The 16,950-nt window shown below is 42.3% G+C and overlaps 1 protein-coding gene across 1 annotated transcript; it reads left to right on the top strand.

Moving 5' to 3' along the window:
- The first annotated feature begins 2,000 nt into the window (after positions 1-2,000).
- Positions 2,001-11,753, top strand: ccl25b (chemokine (C-C motif) ligand 25b). The gene is made up of 5 exons (XM_020525481.2): positions 2,001-2,093; positions 3,187-3,291; positions 7,851-7,974; positions 8,599-8,731; positions 10,002-11,753. Exons 2-5 carry the CDS (start codon positions 3,228-3,230, stop codon positions 10,005-10,007), a joined length of 327 nt encoding a protein of 108 aa, XP_020381070.1. The 5' UTR covers positions 2,001-2,093; positions 3,187-3,227; the 3' UTR covers positions 10,008-11,753.
- Positions 11,754-16,950: the final 5,197 nt, after the last annotated feature.

Raw genomic sequence — 16,950 nt, forward strand, 5'->3', positions numbered from 1 at the left:
TATCATTGAGAGCTTTGCTTACTGTGATACAAAGATGTGCACCACCATTGCTATTGATGCATCTCCTAAAGGACTGACAGCTGTACTGTTTCAGATATAGACAGATGGAAAGGATGGACCAGTTTACTGTGCATCTCATTCAATCTCAGAGACTGAACAGAGATGTACAGTGATTGAGAAAGAAGCATTAGCTGCCATGCAGGTTTGTGAAAAGTTTGCAGATGATGTTTTTGGTTTTAATTCAAGATAAAGGCAGATCACAAACCCTTATTGGCACTCTTGAATTCTAAGGGGTCAGCAAAATTCCTCCATAAGTATATCAATTCAGACTGAGGAGGATGAAATTTAGTGCCAGAAAAGCAGCAGAATATCCTGAATGCTTTATCCTATATTCCTGCAGAAAGATCTGAACAGGGAGATGTAACTTTCACTGAAGAAGTGGAAGCCTTTACAGCAATAATAACCACAAATCTACCAAGAACAATCTAGTGACTGAGTGAAATTAGAGATACACAGAAACCTGATGAAGGATGTGCTGTGGTCAGAGAGTACTGCACCAAAAAATGGCCAGCATACATGCCATGCAACCCCATTCTAAGACAATGAGTAGAGAAGACACCTCAGTGTAGTGGATGATTTATTTATTTATGATGAAGGATTGGTCATTCCAAGAATCAATATACTGGACTGATTACACTGAGAACATCTGAGTACGAGGCTCTGTTTGGTGGACAGGTGTGTCAAAATCATTGGAAGGGCTGTTTACTAGTGCTATTCATCTACAGAAGATAAGAGAACTGTTGATGTAATCTTCCTTTCCATCTAGACCAGGGGAACATCTAGGAATGGACCTTTTTGAACACTGAGATAAGATGTTCACGAAAATAGTAGATTAATACTCCAGACTGACAGTATTCTGCAAAACTGCAGGATCACACATCTGAAGCAGTGATTACATCATGGAAAGAAAAGAATCCCAGACCTTGTAATCCCAGACAATGGGCCACAGTTTGTCAATGAGTATTTTAAAGCATCCGCATATCATAAGGGTTTGTCCTTGCTACCAGCTCACTAGGTCACCCTCAACCAAAGGGGAAGCTGAAAGGTGTGTACACAGTGAAGGCATCGCTGAAGTAGAATGATGTGATTCAACTTGCAATTCTAAACTCTCCTCATCTCAGTCTGAGATACCTTACTCTGTATCCTGACACTGCAACTCCTTGTTCTGAACCCCTGGCTGGGGGAAACATCATCCCTGCATCCAGTCAGTCTAGCCCTATCAAAATGTTATACATTTTAACGAGATCCTTGCTCTTCTAAACTCCAGTGAATACAGGTCCAGTTGAATCAATCTCTCCTCAAGTAATATTTCTTTGCATCCTTATTCAACCCTTTAGCAATGAAGGCCAACATACAATTTGCCTTCCAAACTGCTTACTGCACCTGCACGCTCTCCATCAGTAACTGGGGTACAAAGTCACCCAGGTCCGTTTAAATATTTAGCATTTCTGCAGCAAAGCCTGAAAAAAGTTTAGCCTGAACTCGAGGCGATAAATCCTGATTCACATATTAGTACAACCTACGCTCACCAAAAGACCTACCTCAATGCAAAATGACTAACGCACACATAGATGGCCAGGGGTTGGAGTAGGTCCTTCTAAGATTAGTGCGGTGGGAATAGGGGTTTACGGAGTCCAGTTCAATGTTAGGTTTCCGATGCCAGTGATTCTATTGAATAGAAAGTGACCTTTATAGCAGGTGTCTGTTATGAGTGGAACGGGATCTATATCCAGTTGTACCGGGCTACCTGTCAACCTTCAGCATGTGCAGTAAGCAAAATCAGCTTCGTTTGGCTGTAATATAAACGCTGTTTTGTTTGGGAATTACACGCTTGGTAAAAAGAACTCGACAATGCAGCAAACTGTGCAATAAAAGCCGGAGTGCTGAAAGTAATATCGGTTGATAAACCGTCAGCAGTTTCTCAGGGTGCTTGCTGTAGGGGTGGGGCTAACAATATTTATAAAAGGAACGTTTCTTCTGTCCAGGTAAAACTCACGCGTGTTGCCTGGAAAAAGAAGGAACTACGTTGCAAGGTAAGTGAAACTTGTAGTGTTACTCGATTCATAGAGGACAGCCACTCACACTCTCATGTGAGACGCGTTCGCTCTATTCCCACTGAGGTACTGTGTTAAATTTAATATTAATGGATCAAAATGAGCTTTTTTTTATTTTCCTCCTCGGCTCTCAGATTTGCAAAGGCGTCCCATCCTGTCACCTTTGAACAGACAGTTCTCAGGTGGGCACATCTGAAGAAAGGGAGATCAAAGGTTTCAAATCTTTCCTCTTCCAGGCCGGGAGTGAACCTGACAGCAAAGCAGTGCTGTTAATATTGATAAGGTCAATATTGATAGGCTCCGAAAGCTTGTGATTTCAAATAAATCTGCTGGGACTATAATCTCGTGGTCGTGTGACTCTGACTTTGTCCACCCCAGTCCAAGACCTGCACCTCCATGTCGTTGATATTGATAGGGAAGGAAGAACGAGTGGTGACTAGGGAGGCGTTCAAACTGAGAACAATGTGTATCAACACTGTCATCAACTGCAGCCCAGCACGTCACCACCCGGCGCTAATAACAAATCTCTGTTCAGGTATATTGTGAATTTCTGAACCCCAGCCGCCCCACCCCCACCATGCTCTCCCTCCCCACTGCCTATATATTATGAAACAAAGTAAAACACTATTAAATTAAATAATACTACTTGGAAATGTAACAGCTAATATACACTCATATACAATATATATGAAACATTTGGTAATTTTCAAGTGACTTGAAGGTTGTGCAGAATCCCTTTATCTTGGATTGGAGAACTTTTAGGTTATGGTAACCCTTGACTGAAAAGCACTGCCCTGTGGTCTTAGTAACGTTGCTGAGGGATTCCAAGTCCGTCACCCACGAAAGGAGTGAGAGGAAAGTGTTCACTAAGCAGGTGCAGAAAGTCAGCAGAGATCCTTCTGCTCCTATGATGCTGCTTGGCCTGCTGTGTTCATCCAGCCCTGCACCTTGTTGTCTCCTTCAAACCCTGCCTGCTCTGACGCCCACCACAACAGTAGAGCAAGCAGTGATAATAAATAGCGTCTGGGAGTGACTCTGCCTCTTACAGAACTGCTATGTTGTCTTTCTGTAGCTAGTAGCTGTCCCTGTGGATTCACACTTGGGAGGAAAAGAATGAGGCTCCAACTGTTTGCCCTAGTTCTGATGGCGGTCTGCTTCTACCTGAGCACTGCGCAAGGTGAGTGTTTCAGTGCAATGCTTTTGTCTTCAAACTTTCACTTTCAAAATTTCAAAAACCAAGGTGTTTCTAAGTCTACCTATTGTTAAAGGTGTGTGTGCGTGTATGTGTTAGTCTTGTTGGCGATCCCTCACAGACAAGGAAGACTCTCTTCCACTCGGAGTGCGTCTGGAGCAGTGACCTCTCATGAGGCTCGGGTTTTCTGCTTAAACTGTGATTAACCTGTCAGTAGAACAAAGGGTTTGTTGAACATTGCCTTAAGGCCTGTACTCAGGGATCTGATCCTTCATCTTCCCATACTAATCGATAGGAAGGTAAATATTTATCGTTGCTGCCCTGAGGGGGTTTGCTCAATTCCTAGTGACGATGAAATTGTGCTTTATATCAGGCAACTGCACTGGCCCAGCAACTTTGTAGCATTCTTTCCAAGTTAGGAAAGGATATGCTGTGCCCAGCATTGGCAGCAGGAGACAATCCCAGCCCTCTAACTTCACTGTGGTGACGTTAAAGTTGGAGGGGTACTGCAGGAACTGCCTGTGGGAGTTTCCTGGTCTGGGTCCTGCAGGGATCTCAAACAGCCCCCTCAAAGAACCCAAACCTGGTTGTTACAGGGCAGTGAATTCCTCTCACTCACTCTTTCCTCAGGCATTGGAGTTTTGTGGATGCTGTTCTGGCGATATTGCTGACTGGGCTCTGTTGTGGACCCTTAATGGCTACATTGTCTTGGCACCTGACATGGATACCTGGATTGGTTCTACTGTGTTCCTACTTAATTCAAAAAATAATAGTCAAACAAGGCTTTTTTAAAATTTGTCCTTTAATTCAAAAGGCTCAATGATGATTCTTCCCTTTTGTCTCGGGGATGGGATGGGAATTTGAAATTTTCATTTCTCACATTGCCCACTGTGGTTAGATATATTTCGGGAGGTTTTGTCACATGATCATTTTTGGTCTGTCCATCCTACCGAATCAATTAACCATTTTCACTCCATTGTCAGAATTTTGAAATATAAAAGATGCATTTGGGTCTTGACAGGGTCGATGCAGGGAGGTTTTGAGACAGTAAGGACTGCAGATGCTGAAAGCTAGAGTCAATAAATGTGGCGCTGGAAAAGCGCAGCAGGTCAGACAGTATCCGAAGCAGCAGGAAAGTCAACGTTTCGGGTCGAAACCCTTCGTCAGGTGCAGAGGGACTATTCCCTAGTGTGGGAGAGTCTAGAATCACAGGATATAACCTCAGGTTAGGGGGTGTCCCAGTTAGACAGAGAATGAGGAGAAATTCCTTCCCTCAAAACGTAGTGAATCTGTTGGATACTTTATTGCAGATAGCTGCGGAGGTTGGGTCCTTAAGTATATTCAAGGCTGAGATAAACAGATTTTTAATCAGTAACAGATAAGGGAATTAGGGTAATAGGGAAATTACAGGAAAGTGAAACAAAAGAACAAAGAACAAAGAAAATTACAGCACAGAAACAGGCCCTTTGGCCCTCCAAGCCTGCGCCCATTCAGATCCTCTATCTAAACCGGTCGCCTATTTTCCAAGGAGCTATATCCCTCTGCTCCCTGCCCATTCATGTATCTGGCTAGATACATCTTAAATAATGCTATCATGCCTGCCTCTACCACCTCTGCTGGCAACGCGTTCCAGGCACCCACCACCCTCTGAGTAAAGAACTTTCCACGCATATCTCCCTTAAACTTTTCCCCTCTCACCTTGAAATCGTGACCCCTAGTAATTGAGTTCTCCACTCTGGGAAAAAGCTTCTTGCTATCCACCCTACCTATACCTCTCATGATTTTGTAGACCTCAATCAGGTCCCCCCTCAACCTCCGTCTTTCTAATGTAAATAATCCTAATCTACTCAACCTCTCTTCATAGCCAGTGCCCTCCATACCAGGCAACATCCTGGTGAACCTCCTCTGCACCCTCTCCAAAGCATTCACATCCTTTTGGTAATGTGGCGACCAGAACTGTACGCAGTATTCCAAATGTGGTCGAACCAAAGTCCTATACAACTGTAACATGACCTGCCAACTCTTGTACTCAATACCCCGTCCAATGAATGAAAGCATGCCATATGCCTTCATGACCACTCTATCGACCTGCGTTGCCACCTCCAGGGTACAATGGACCTGAACACCCAGATCTCTCTTTGCATCAATTTTCCCCAGCGCTTTTCCATTTACTGTATAGTTTGCTCTTGAATTGGATCTTCCAAAATGCATCACCTCGCATTTGCCTGGATTGAACTCTATCTGCCATTTCTCTGCCCAACTCTCCAATCTATCTAAATTCTGCTGCATTCTCCGACAGTCCCCTTCACTATCTGCTACTCCACCAATCTTAGTGTCATCTGCAAACTTGCTAATCAGACTATCTATACCTTCCTCCAAATCATTTCTGTATATCACAAACAACAGTGGTCCCAACACGGATCCCTGTGGAACACCACTGGTCACAGTTCTCCATTTTGAGAAACTCCCTTCCACTACAACTCTCTGTCTCCTGTTGCCCAGCCAGTTCTCTATCCATCTAGCTAGTACACCCTGGACCCCAAGCGACTTCACTTTCTCCATCAGCCTACCATGGGGAACCTTATCAAACGCCTTACTGAAGTCCATGTAGATGACATCTACAGCCCTTCCCTCATCTATCAACTTTGTCACTTCCTCAAAGAATTCTATCAAGTTGGTAAGACATGACTTTCCCTGCACAAAACCATGCTGCCTATCACTAATAAGCCCATTTTCTTCCAAATGTAAATAGATCCTATCCCTCAGTATCTTCTCCAGCAGCTTCCCCACCACTGACATCAGGCTCACCGGTCTATAATTACCTGGATTATCCTTGCTACCCTTCTTAAACAAGGGGACAACATTAGCAATTCTCCAGTCCTCTGGGACCTCACCCGTGCTCAAGGATGCTGCAAAGATATCTGTTAAGGCCCCAGCTATTTCCTCTCTCGCTTTCCTCAGTAACCTGGGATAGATCCCATCTGGACCTGGGGACTTGTTCACACTAATGCCTTTTAGAATACCTAACACTTTCACCCTCCTTATGCCGACTTGACCTAGAGTAATCAAACATCTATCCCTAACCTCAACATCCATCATGTCCCTCTCCTCAGTGAATAACAACACAAAGTACTCATTAAGAATCTCACTCATTTTCTCTGACTCCTCGCATAACTTCCCTCCTTTGTCCTTGAGTGGGCCAACCCTTTCTCTAGTTACCCTCTTGCTCCTTATGTATCAATAAAAGGCTTTGGGATTTTCTTTAACCCTGTTTGCTAAAGATATTTCATGACCTCTTTTAGCCCTCTTAATTCCTTGTTTCAGATTGGTCCTACTTTCCCGATATTCTTGGAGTTGAGGATTATCAGATCAGTCACGATCTCATTCAGTTGTGCAGCAGACTTGATGGCTGAATGGTCTCCTTCTGCCCTTGTGTCTTAGAGTCTTATGGTCTCATTTTTGTAATTAATGAATAGAAATGTGCATTGGAAAAAAGAAAAACAGTAACACACATTGTTCCAATGGTTTATATGGACATTTTCACCTGAGCTGATTGCATCAGGAATAATCTTTCATTCCTGAAGCGCTGGCAAGCATATACTGTGTCAACAGCATTTGGCTGAATCGTGCAGTGATTTAATATGTGCCAATAATCTATCAGCATCTCATTATTCTTCTTGTGCCAGCAAACTATTTAACCAGGTGAAGCATGCAGTGCGAGCAGTTCTGAATTTGTCCTCATCTGATAACCCCATTCCATAAAACTGCTTGGACAGTGATCAGCATCACAAATCCTGGCCAATTTCCACCACTATCCACCCCCCACTCCCCCACCACCTTTATCCCAACTCTACAGCATCTCCTATCTTGTTCTGATTCTACTAAAATTGAACCCAGCACTAACACAAGCATTTTGTTTTAAAATTAGTTGATCAAGTGATGCCTAACACAGGCATAGCAACGCTAAAGGTGATTCTATTTCCAACATTTTGTTTGTCACCAGTAACAACCAACAAGACATGAGTTACCAAAACATTGCAATGGTTATCTGACAGCTTCACATCTCTGATTCTTTTTAACAATAATGGCAACTGATTCAAAATATAAGTCTGGCTGTGAAAAAAAATTAAGGCATTAGTTAAGGTACAGGTAGACAAATTAGGGCATAAACTGTATCATACTGTGTTCTGCAGTACTAATGGGTCAAACAGTGGATGGGGGCTCAGATCATTGACAATGTGGGATTTTTAAAAAAGCAATTGAAATCTGTGCAATAGATCATCAAAGTCAATTTCACCAGACAAGGTGACTACCAGCAATTAAGAAAATTAACCTGGCATGAGTCATAATCATCAGAAGGAGGGGGTAATATGTCACATTAGCAGTGATAATAGAGTAGTTAACAAAATTTTAAGAAGTGATATGACATTGAGTAGAACCACATGTCACCAATGGGAATGTAGAGTGAAGGGGGTTTCAAATTGGCCTGTTAGACTGAAACAGTTGCTCTTACTTGACTAATGTAACCCTTTACCTCTCAACAGCAAGCTGGTTTGAAGATTGCTGCTTGAAACATGTTGAAGTAAAGCATCACCGCAAAATCCAGAAGAACGTCATCAGTTACCGAGAGCAGACCACAGGTGGAAGCTGCAACTTACATGCAATAGTGTAAGTCCAAAAACTCAACCCATATAGCACACAGCCTGGTTTCCTGGTCACTCAGACCAGGTCAGTGTCTAGCCTCTCCACCGTCACAAGAGTATATCTATTACTTTCAGCTTAAATCTGTGTTAGTACAGCTCTCTCTGCAAATTGTTTCCATGGAAAAAGTGGGAAAATATTTGGAAACATGTTAAGACTTTCAGAATGAATTTTCCATAATGTCCTCCCAATGACAGACTACGATTTTCTCCCATGTCAGACTGTGTCCTCCCCATAGTGTAAGACTGTGATTCCCCTTCCTCCTCCTTCATGCCACTTCATGACCCCCATGTATCAGATAGTGCCCAACTACCCCATCCCCCCTTCCAACAAAATGTCAGGCTGCGCTACCTGAGTCAGGCTGTGCCCACCTCCAGTCAGACTGTGTCCCACACCCCTTGGGACAGTATGTGAACATTCATCTTCCTCCAGCCCTTGAGATAACAGGGTGTAGAGTTGGATGAACACAGCAGGACAAGCAGCATCAGAGAAGCAGGAAAGCTGACGTTTCGGGCCTACTATCTCTTCCTCCAACCCTTGACAGTCTTTAATTTTATGTTACAATTGTTCAATCTTTCTCTATTTCTTCAGCCTGGAGTTGAAGCGTGCCACCATTTGTGTGAATCCAAACGAGAGCTGGGTGAAAAATACCATCACCATGATAAAAAATAAAAAACACAGAAGAAGATGCAGGGATCTTCCTAAATCCTGCAAATATCTGAAAGTAGGTGGTAAAGTGCACAACAGTCAGGATAATGCAACTCACTGGGACAATGGGAGATGTAGAAACACTGACAGGGAACATGTAGTTTCAGGATGCACTCAGTCTACAGAATCCAGCCTAGCGGAAAGTTCAGGGACATGGTATCTTGGAATCCAATGTCCAGGCAGTCCATCTAAAAGCTGTTAGTAAATACTCTAGATGATCACCAGTATTGCTCATGAATGTGGACCTAAAATCTGAGTGGAATTGACAGGGTTTGGTGTTATTGGGACACAGTCTATCCCGACTTGAGTACTAGGAGGTTGCTGCTATGGCACTGTTTGGTTGGTGTACTTGCGGGACTGTCCAAAGTCACCTCATTTCCATATCTCAACTACATGCCAGTGTTATGAAAGTGAGGTTGAAGCAATTTGTTCTCTCCAGTGTGTCAGAAAATCCCGCAACTGTTGCATTTTCCAAGGGCAGGTCAATTGGGCTTCATGGAACCATGGGAGAGTGATGCCAAAAATTTCTCCTTCGCTCACCTTTGTAAGGGGCTGATAAGATGACAAAAAGAAGTTGAATTGTCTTCAGGAGGTCTGAGCCATCATTCAATGATTGGCTGTGATGATGATGGTGTCTGAGGACGTGCAAAATATCTGGAAATTTTGGTTTGCTAGTCCTGCCCCTCCTTTCCTGGAGGGAATGGACAAAGTCGTTGGGTAAAATAAGACCCCCATAAAAATCTGTGATCTAAAGCTGGATCTTGCTGTAGAGGGAATTTGGTTCCACTTCCTGCAGAGATCCAGGAATGACATTTGAGATGTCATTTCAAATCCATTTAATGGTGCAGGTATGCAGGAATGTTCTGGAAGGGCTACAAAGGTTTGGTCACATTGTACCACTAATTTATGTTCATTTCTTTCTATCACCTCACTACTTCCTCATACTGATAATGTATGCATACAAATTAAATATACAACTCTTAAACTGCGAAGTAAAGACTCAATCCTGAGTGAGATTTCTGTGCTAAGACTCATGTAATGCTATGGGAGGATTGACCCTTGACGCTGGGGAATCCTGACCGTCACCTTCTTATTTATTTGTTGTCAATGTAATAGCATGCATTTTAGTTTGATAGCAAGTGGAAAATTGATAAGGATTGTGTTCTGCTTTGACCGTTTTATTCATTTGGGGCAGATCCTAGTAAGAGTGGATGCTGCCTCCACCATTGAATGCAGATAATCTTACAAATGAGTGTCTAAAAATCAACTCGTTTTACATTTTTCAGCATTAACCAAGCTCTGAGTAGCAGGGAGGAAGGAAGCTAATCTATGACCCTCCCCAAACCCTGAAGCAGCTTCTTTTCTGCAATCTGACTTTGAGTCGAGGCTGAAGTGATTGTATTTGGCTGTACTGAAAGCAGCCGCACCGGTGAACTATAATTCATAAAAATCTAATGTCCCGACTGGAGTGAACAACATGGAAAAGATGCTATTAGGCTACAACACCATATCACTAGCAACACCATATTCAATGAACCATCATACACTCTAATCATAATTATTAAATTGCGACACTATTCATTATGTTTAACTGCAGACAGCTCTGTTGTTATCTGTTGGTGTATGCTATTATTTTCTGTAATGCTCTTTTTTTGTTAGCTGGTTGATCTGTACAATTTACTCAAGGAAAATCAATATTATTGACAAGACAGGCAGGTTGCAATCAAAAATCCAGATATTACTGGGATCCAAAAGGATAGATAAAGCTTTGCATTTTGACCAAGGGATTGGAAATAGGCCATTCAGCTGCTATAGCCATCCACTTAAGATGGTGGCTGACTTGATCCAGCAAACAAATTTCATGGTGACGTGGGGCTCTTCTTACTGGAAATGTAAAAATCATTTGCTAAATGGGGGCAGTGTTACTGAGACATTGTTGAGGCCTTTTTGAAAGTCTGGATTTATCACACCATTTTGCTCCCAATTGTTGATTGCCACAATTTGAATTTATTTAGAAGTGATAACCTGCAGCGTTAGCACCCCAGTGCTGTTTAGAAACACCGCTCTTGGAACGGTGTATGGAAGCTCCTTGCAGTAGATGAGGAGTTCTCTGGCTGGTCCCCAGTGACATGTTTCAGGTTTTCTCAGTGACCAAGGGGGTAGGCTCACAGGCTGTTGCACATGGTTTCTAGTAGTCTTGTTGGAGGACATCCAGTGGACAAGGAATGGCCTGCACTTACAGTGGGGAAACACAACAGCTTGCCCTCCCATCCCTCCCTATTGCAGCAACTGGTGTTACTCTGCCTGGCCTCATGAGAACCTTCCATTTCTCGTCCAGACAAAGATGACTATGACCCTTTCTCCTGGTGCTTCCTTTAAGGTGGATTTCCATCTGAAGACCTCAAAGAATTTCTAAACAAGCACTGTGTCGTTTCGACAATGAGTGCTTGAAAGTCTCCGTATCTATTTTAAACTATCTTCACAGCTCCAGCAGAAATGAGTGTGAAATGTCAATGTATCAATCAACTCCTTAGTGAGCCTCTGAGTGGTCTAGTGCATCAACTTGTGTTTTTTTAACCATGAAGACTTCTCATCTTTAGCAGGCTCAATTGGTATTTTTGGTCAAGATCATAACATGACCACCTCGTAAGACCGTTAATGCCTGCTGCTGAGAATTGCCCTCAGTGTTTCAGATTTTTAATTGGCTGTATTTTACATAATGGGGAAAGCTTCTTCCTCAATGTTTAACAGGACTTGGAAGCATCTTCTCACTTGCAACAGCGGCAACAATTGCAACCTCAGCTTTTCCACTCACATTCCAGAAGTCAATTCAGAGTTTGTTGCTGCAGAGTAAGCCAAAGCCTCTACCTGCAGGTAGCAAGCAAGCTAAAATTTTGGTCACTTAGTTTGGTCTCTGTATTAAAATTGATTCTGATTATTTAACAGCTTTATGTAGAGTATGGCTTCTGAAATAACTTTGATTATGTACATGGTTGAGATTGTATCTGTGCTTCAATAAATATTGAACTTCTTTTTAATCCAGTTGCATGAGTATTCCCTCCAGTTTGCAATCCGTGCAAAAACTAGGAAATTAGCAATTGCCAACAGTCCAGAAATCAGTACAAATCATAAATGGCCTGCGTACAAAGTTGTCGACTTTGATTTGATTTATTGTCACATGTACCTAAGTACAGTGAAAAGCTTTGTTTACAAGCAGTACGGGCAGATCATGGTAAGCAAGGACATATAGGATCATAGAGTGAAAAAAAACTTAGAGGCTTATAGGTTACATCACACAGGGCGTCAACATTAGCGAGATCAGTATTATTTGAAGTTAGAGAGTCCATTTATTAATCAAATAATGGCTGAAAAGAAACTGTTTCTCAACCTGCTGGTGCGTATGTTCCAGCTTCAGTATCTTCTGGAAGAGATTGTAGGAGAGCATTACCGGGGTGTGATAGGTCTTTGATGATGTTGGCAGCCTTTCTGTGGCAATGGGCCATGTAACTAGACTCCATGGATGGAAGGTTGGCTTCCGTGATGGTCTGGGCTGTGCACACTACCTTCTGTAATTTCTTATGGTCCTGGGCAGAGGAATTGCCTTACCAGGCCATAATGTCAAAACAAATCATGACTTGAAAATGCAGTAAGAAGTGGGGGTATTGTAATTTAAGTCTATATTCCATCACTACCGCCTTTCTCTGGGCTTGGTTCCTTTTCAACCCTGCATAACTGCTTGACCCGTACACTACAACTGTAGTTTGTCACTTGTTACATTACAGTTGTCTATCCCCCAGATTACTGTTTTGTTCACACTAGCTCAGTATTACTGCTGCACTTTTCTAGACCCTGAAATATTTCCGGTCCTTAAGAGGAAATTGAGATGTTGTTCTTCCAGCTTTTGCTGCGATTGCTGCAGCACAGCAGCAAGCCTGAGACAGAGATGTTGACAAGGGAACACGGTGGTGTGTTGAAGTGGCAGGCAGCTGGAAGCTAGGGGCTACTGTTGTGGAGAGAATGTAGATGTTCTGCAAAGTGCTTGCTCGGTCTGCATTTTGTCTCCCCAGTGTAGAGGAGACCACATTGTGACCAGCAAGTACAGCAGACTAGATTGAGTGAAGTGCAAGTAAATCACTGATTTGCCTGGAAGGTGAGGCAGAGGACTTGGATAGTGAGGAGGGACGAGGCAAATGGGCAATTGCATCAGAATGTGCCATGGGGATGTGAGGAGGCATTGGAATGGAGGAGGAGGGGACGAAGGTGTCCTGGAGATAACAATCGCTGCAGAAGGCTGACAAAGGTGGGGAAGGAAATAGGTGTCTGGTGGTGGCATCCGGCTGGAGGGAATGAAAATGGCAGCTTATGATTCTTTGGATGTGGATGTTGCGGGAGTTGAAAAGTGAGGACCGGGGGACCCTATCCGTGTTGTGGGGAAGTGAAGGACAGAGGGCAGAGGTGCAGGAGTTGAGTCGAACACAGCTGATGGCCCTGTCAAGCACAGTGGTGGGGAATCTTTGGTTGATGAAGAAGGTGGACAATTCTGGGGCCCCTTGTGGAAGGTTGCATCATCAGAACAGATTCGCTGGCGACAGAGAAACTAGGAGAATGAAAGTTCTCTTTCTCTGGGCTCCATCTCCATCTATTGTTTATGTACTTACCCTTGTCTTTAGCCAACCTGTTCCTAGCTACAATCAGTTCTGAAGAAAGGTCACCAGACCCAAAACGCTAACTGCTTTCTCTCCACAAATGCTGCCAGACCTGCTGAGTTTCTTCAGCAATTTCTGTTTCTGTTTCAGATTTCCAGTTGCTGGTGTTCTTTGATTTTTATCTGGTGAAAGACTAAATTGCACAATCTTGCTATTATTTCTTTTCCACTATGCATTATGTTTGAGCTCTGGTGTGGCTGAGAGACAGTGGAGGGAGGAAGGATGATAGACACAGCACAGTATACCAGCCCTGAGCTAGAGAGACCTCTGGACTCATTTGGCCCAGTAAGCCAGAGAAAGGGAGGGAGAGGCTGTTTTTACTCACCTCAGAGTAGAGAAGAATGAGGAGAGATTTGATAGAATGTAAGAACTAGGAGCAGGAATCGGCCATTCAGCCTCTCAAGCCTGCCCCACTGTTGTAGCTGCCCCTATTTTTAAGAGACACAAAATGGCTGGAATTGAAAGAAAAGCCTACTTGAACTGCCTATTTTTAAGAGACACAAAATGACCAAAATTTAAAAAGCCTTTTCAGCATTTAAGTGAAAAACAATTGTGCCTTTGAGAAGGGGGTTATTCTGAGGCAAAAGAGAGCATTATCTGAACAGCAAGATTCCAAAGAATACAAAGACAACATGATAAGGGAATTTAAGGATGAACAATTCGAAAATTTGTAATAAACATAGAAGAAATAATGGAATTGTAACTTATAAAAAACTTTGAAAGCTCACGAAACTACAACAAGTAATTAATTCCAGTCTCATTAAGGAAAGGATGTGTTCAGCCATAAAAATAGCGGCTAAACTTAACTTGCAGAAATTAGCTGTTTCTTTGAAATCATTTACAATATTTTAAAGATTATTTAAATAATCACAGAGATAGATTCCAACGTAATTATAAAACTTTATAATGAAAGTATTAAGGGAAAACATTAAAGAAATGCCTGGCATATCTTGTCTCATTAGCTAAAGAGTGAGAACAGTAGGAATAACTACAAAATTTTAATATTATGAATTTTATAACAGAATCAACTGCCTTTTATAGTAAAAGAAGTGATGAAATTTGATAGAGATAGCAAGTACAATGAGCAATAGAATTCAAGCAGTCCCTCAGAGATAAAAGCAAGCCAGGGACATGACCAAAAGAGAACAGCCAGTAGCTTTGGAATGCAACATAGAAAGATCCCAAGGCTGAGAGATTACAATAACTGTTAAGAGACTAAGGGAACCTAGGTCCATCTATTGGAATGCCCACCACTGATCAGGTATTTTACAGGATTGGTCCCATAGAGGGGAAAGGGTGGGCACAGCAACCACGTTATGTATGATCATTGTAACACAAAATGTATAAAAATACTGTTTTTTTACTGCCAGTGAACTCCTCATCTACTGCGATGAGTTTTCATCCCTCCCTATTGCAGCAACTGGTGCTACTCTGCCTGGCCTCATGTCCACCTTCCACTTCTCATCCAGACAAAGATGGCTATGACCCTTTCTCCTGGTGCTTCTTTTAAGGTGGAGTTCCATCTGAAGACCTCAAAGAATTTCTAAACAAGCATTTGTGTTGTTTTGACAAAGTGTGCTTGAAAGTCTCCATATCTGTTTTCGATTATCTTCACAACTCCAGCAGAAATGAGTGCGTAAAAATCAGAGTGTGTCATTGGTCTCTCTTCGAATCTGAGCTGCAGATTAAGGGAATGATTGTATTCTCATGTCAAAGCCAGATTCGGGGAAGAACCTTTGGCCCTCTCCCTGCATTAACTGGTTTTTGCTTGAATAAAAGTCTGCCATGTGCCTGCATTGTGCCTGCCTCCACACCTGGTCTCACTCCTACACCCACCATTCTATAACACTGTGGCTGATTTGCTCCAGGCCTGAAATTCCCTTTCATGTGAGTTCCTAATAGCCCTTGACTCCCTGATATTTAAAAAATCTGTCTCCTCCTTAAATACTTCCAGCGATCTAACCTGCAAAACCCTCTGGGCTAGAGCATTCCAGACATTCACCAACCTCTGGAAGAAGAAGTTCCTTCACATCTCCATGAGATTTCCTATTAATCCTACCTCATTGTACATTACTACATTTAAAATAGTCTGTTTCTGGGAGGGTTGTTCAATGTACTGCTCTAAGAAACAATCCCTGCTGTAGTCTACAAATTTGTTTCCTATGTTACCCTTACCCATCTGATTTGTCAAGTCAATATGCTGATTAAAATGACCCATGACATTTGTATTTTTTTTACATGTCTCCGTTATTTCCTGATTTACACTTTGTCCTACAGTGAGGTAACTCAGCAGGGGCCTATACATGATCCTCATCTGTGACTTCTTTCCCTTGCTATTCTTTCACCCAAACTAATTCCACATTACAATATATTGCACCTATATCACTACTCATCATCGCACTGATACCTTCCTTTACTCATAATGCTATACGACCCACTTTTCCTTTTTGCTTACTTTTCCAATCCTGGTCACCATAAAACCATGCGTCCATAATAGCTATTAAATCATGGAAACATAGAATCACAAAAATCATATTCAATTATTTCCAATTGTGCCATCACTCATTTATTTTGTTAAAAATGCTGCGTGCATTCTGATAAAGAGCCTTAAGATTTGACTTTTTATCATTATTACGTATTCTGGTTTTAACTTCTGTTGCCCTCTTCTGCTTATGTATACATTTATATTTACTTCTCTAATCTTACATATCCTTCACAATTTGCACATTGTTCAGGTAGCAATCCTTAGATTATTATTTCTGTGGTCCTGCTTTCAATTTAGCCCTGATCTACTTGTAATTCCTCACTGAATCTCTTTCCTAGTCCTACCGATGTTGTTGGCACCTACATAGATCATGACAACTGGATCCTTACCACCATAAGTTCCTTTCAAAACAGATGTCTTTAACCTTGGCACTGGGTAGGCAACAAAGCCTTCAGGAGTCTCTGTACTTCAGAGAATTGTATTTATTCCCTTAACTCTGTTACACTTGATTGCTGCTACATTTTTCCTTTCTCCTCCCACTTGAATGGCTCATTTTCCCTGCAGTCTGTGTCACATGGCTGAGGTGCCTGCAAAATAAAATTTTGGATCCAGTACCTGCCTCACTCGCAGTCACACATGCCTGTCCCTGACCACGGACCAAATTTGATGTAATAAATTGAAGGAGTGCCACGCTGTCCTGAAACACTGTGTCCAGGTAACTCTTCCTCTCCCTGATGCATCACAGTGTCCACAGTTCAGACTCCAGCTCATCAATTCGGAACTGAAGTTCCTGGAGGAGCCAACAGTTGCTACAAATGTGGACTTTGTGGATTGCACCCTCATCCACCAGCTCCCACATACTGCAGCTGTAACACATCACCCACCTAGCCATTTTATTCTATGGAATTACTTAATTTGGATTTTACAAATTTTAAAAGTGCATTCCTAACTGTACTTTTTATCTGTTATAATGTCTCCCAATGTCAACCACATGGTAAATCAAAAGAGAACTAGATAAATTTAAATTGACCAGCTTTTTTTTAA

This window comes from Rhincodon typus, chromosome 29, assembly GCF_021869965.1.
Source record: "Rhincodon typus isolate 14 chromosome 29, sRhiTyp1.1, whole genome shotgun sequence".
Classification (NCBI taxonomy): Eukaryota; Metazoa; Chordata; class Chondrichthyes; order Orectolobiformes; family Rhincodontidae; genus Rhincodon; species Rhincodon typus.

Bases quoted from the DNA above. Each gene is read 5' to 3' on its own strand.
- ccl25b (XM_020525481.2), top strand. From the start codon at position 3,228: ATGAGGCTCCAACTGTTTGCCCTAGTTCTGATGGCGGTCTGCTTCTAC. The intron at 3,292-7,850 runs GTGAGTGTTTCA...ACCTCTCAACAG, and splicing joins CTACCTGAGCACTGCGCAAG to CAAGCTGGTTTGAAGATTGC. The intron at 7,975-8,598 runs GTAAGTCCAAAA...CTATTTCTTCAG, and splicing joins TGCAACTTACATGCAATAGT to CCTGGAGTTGAAGCGTGCCA.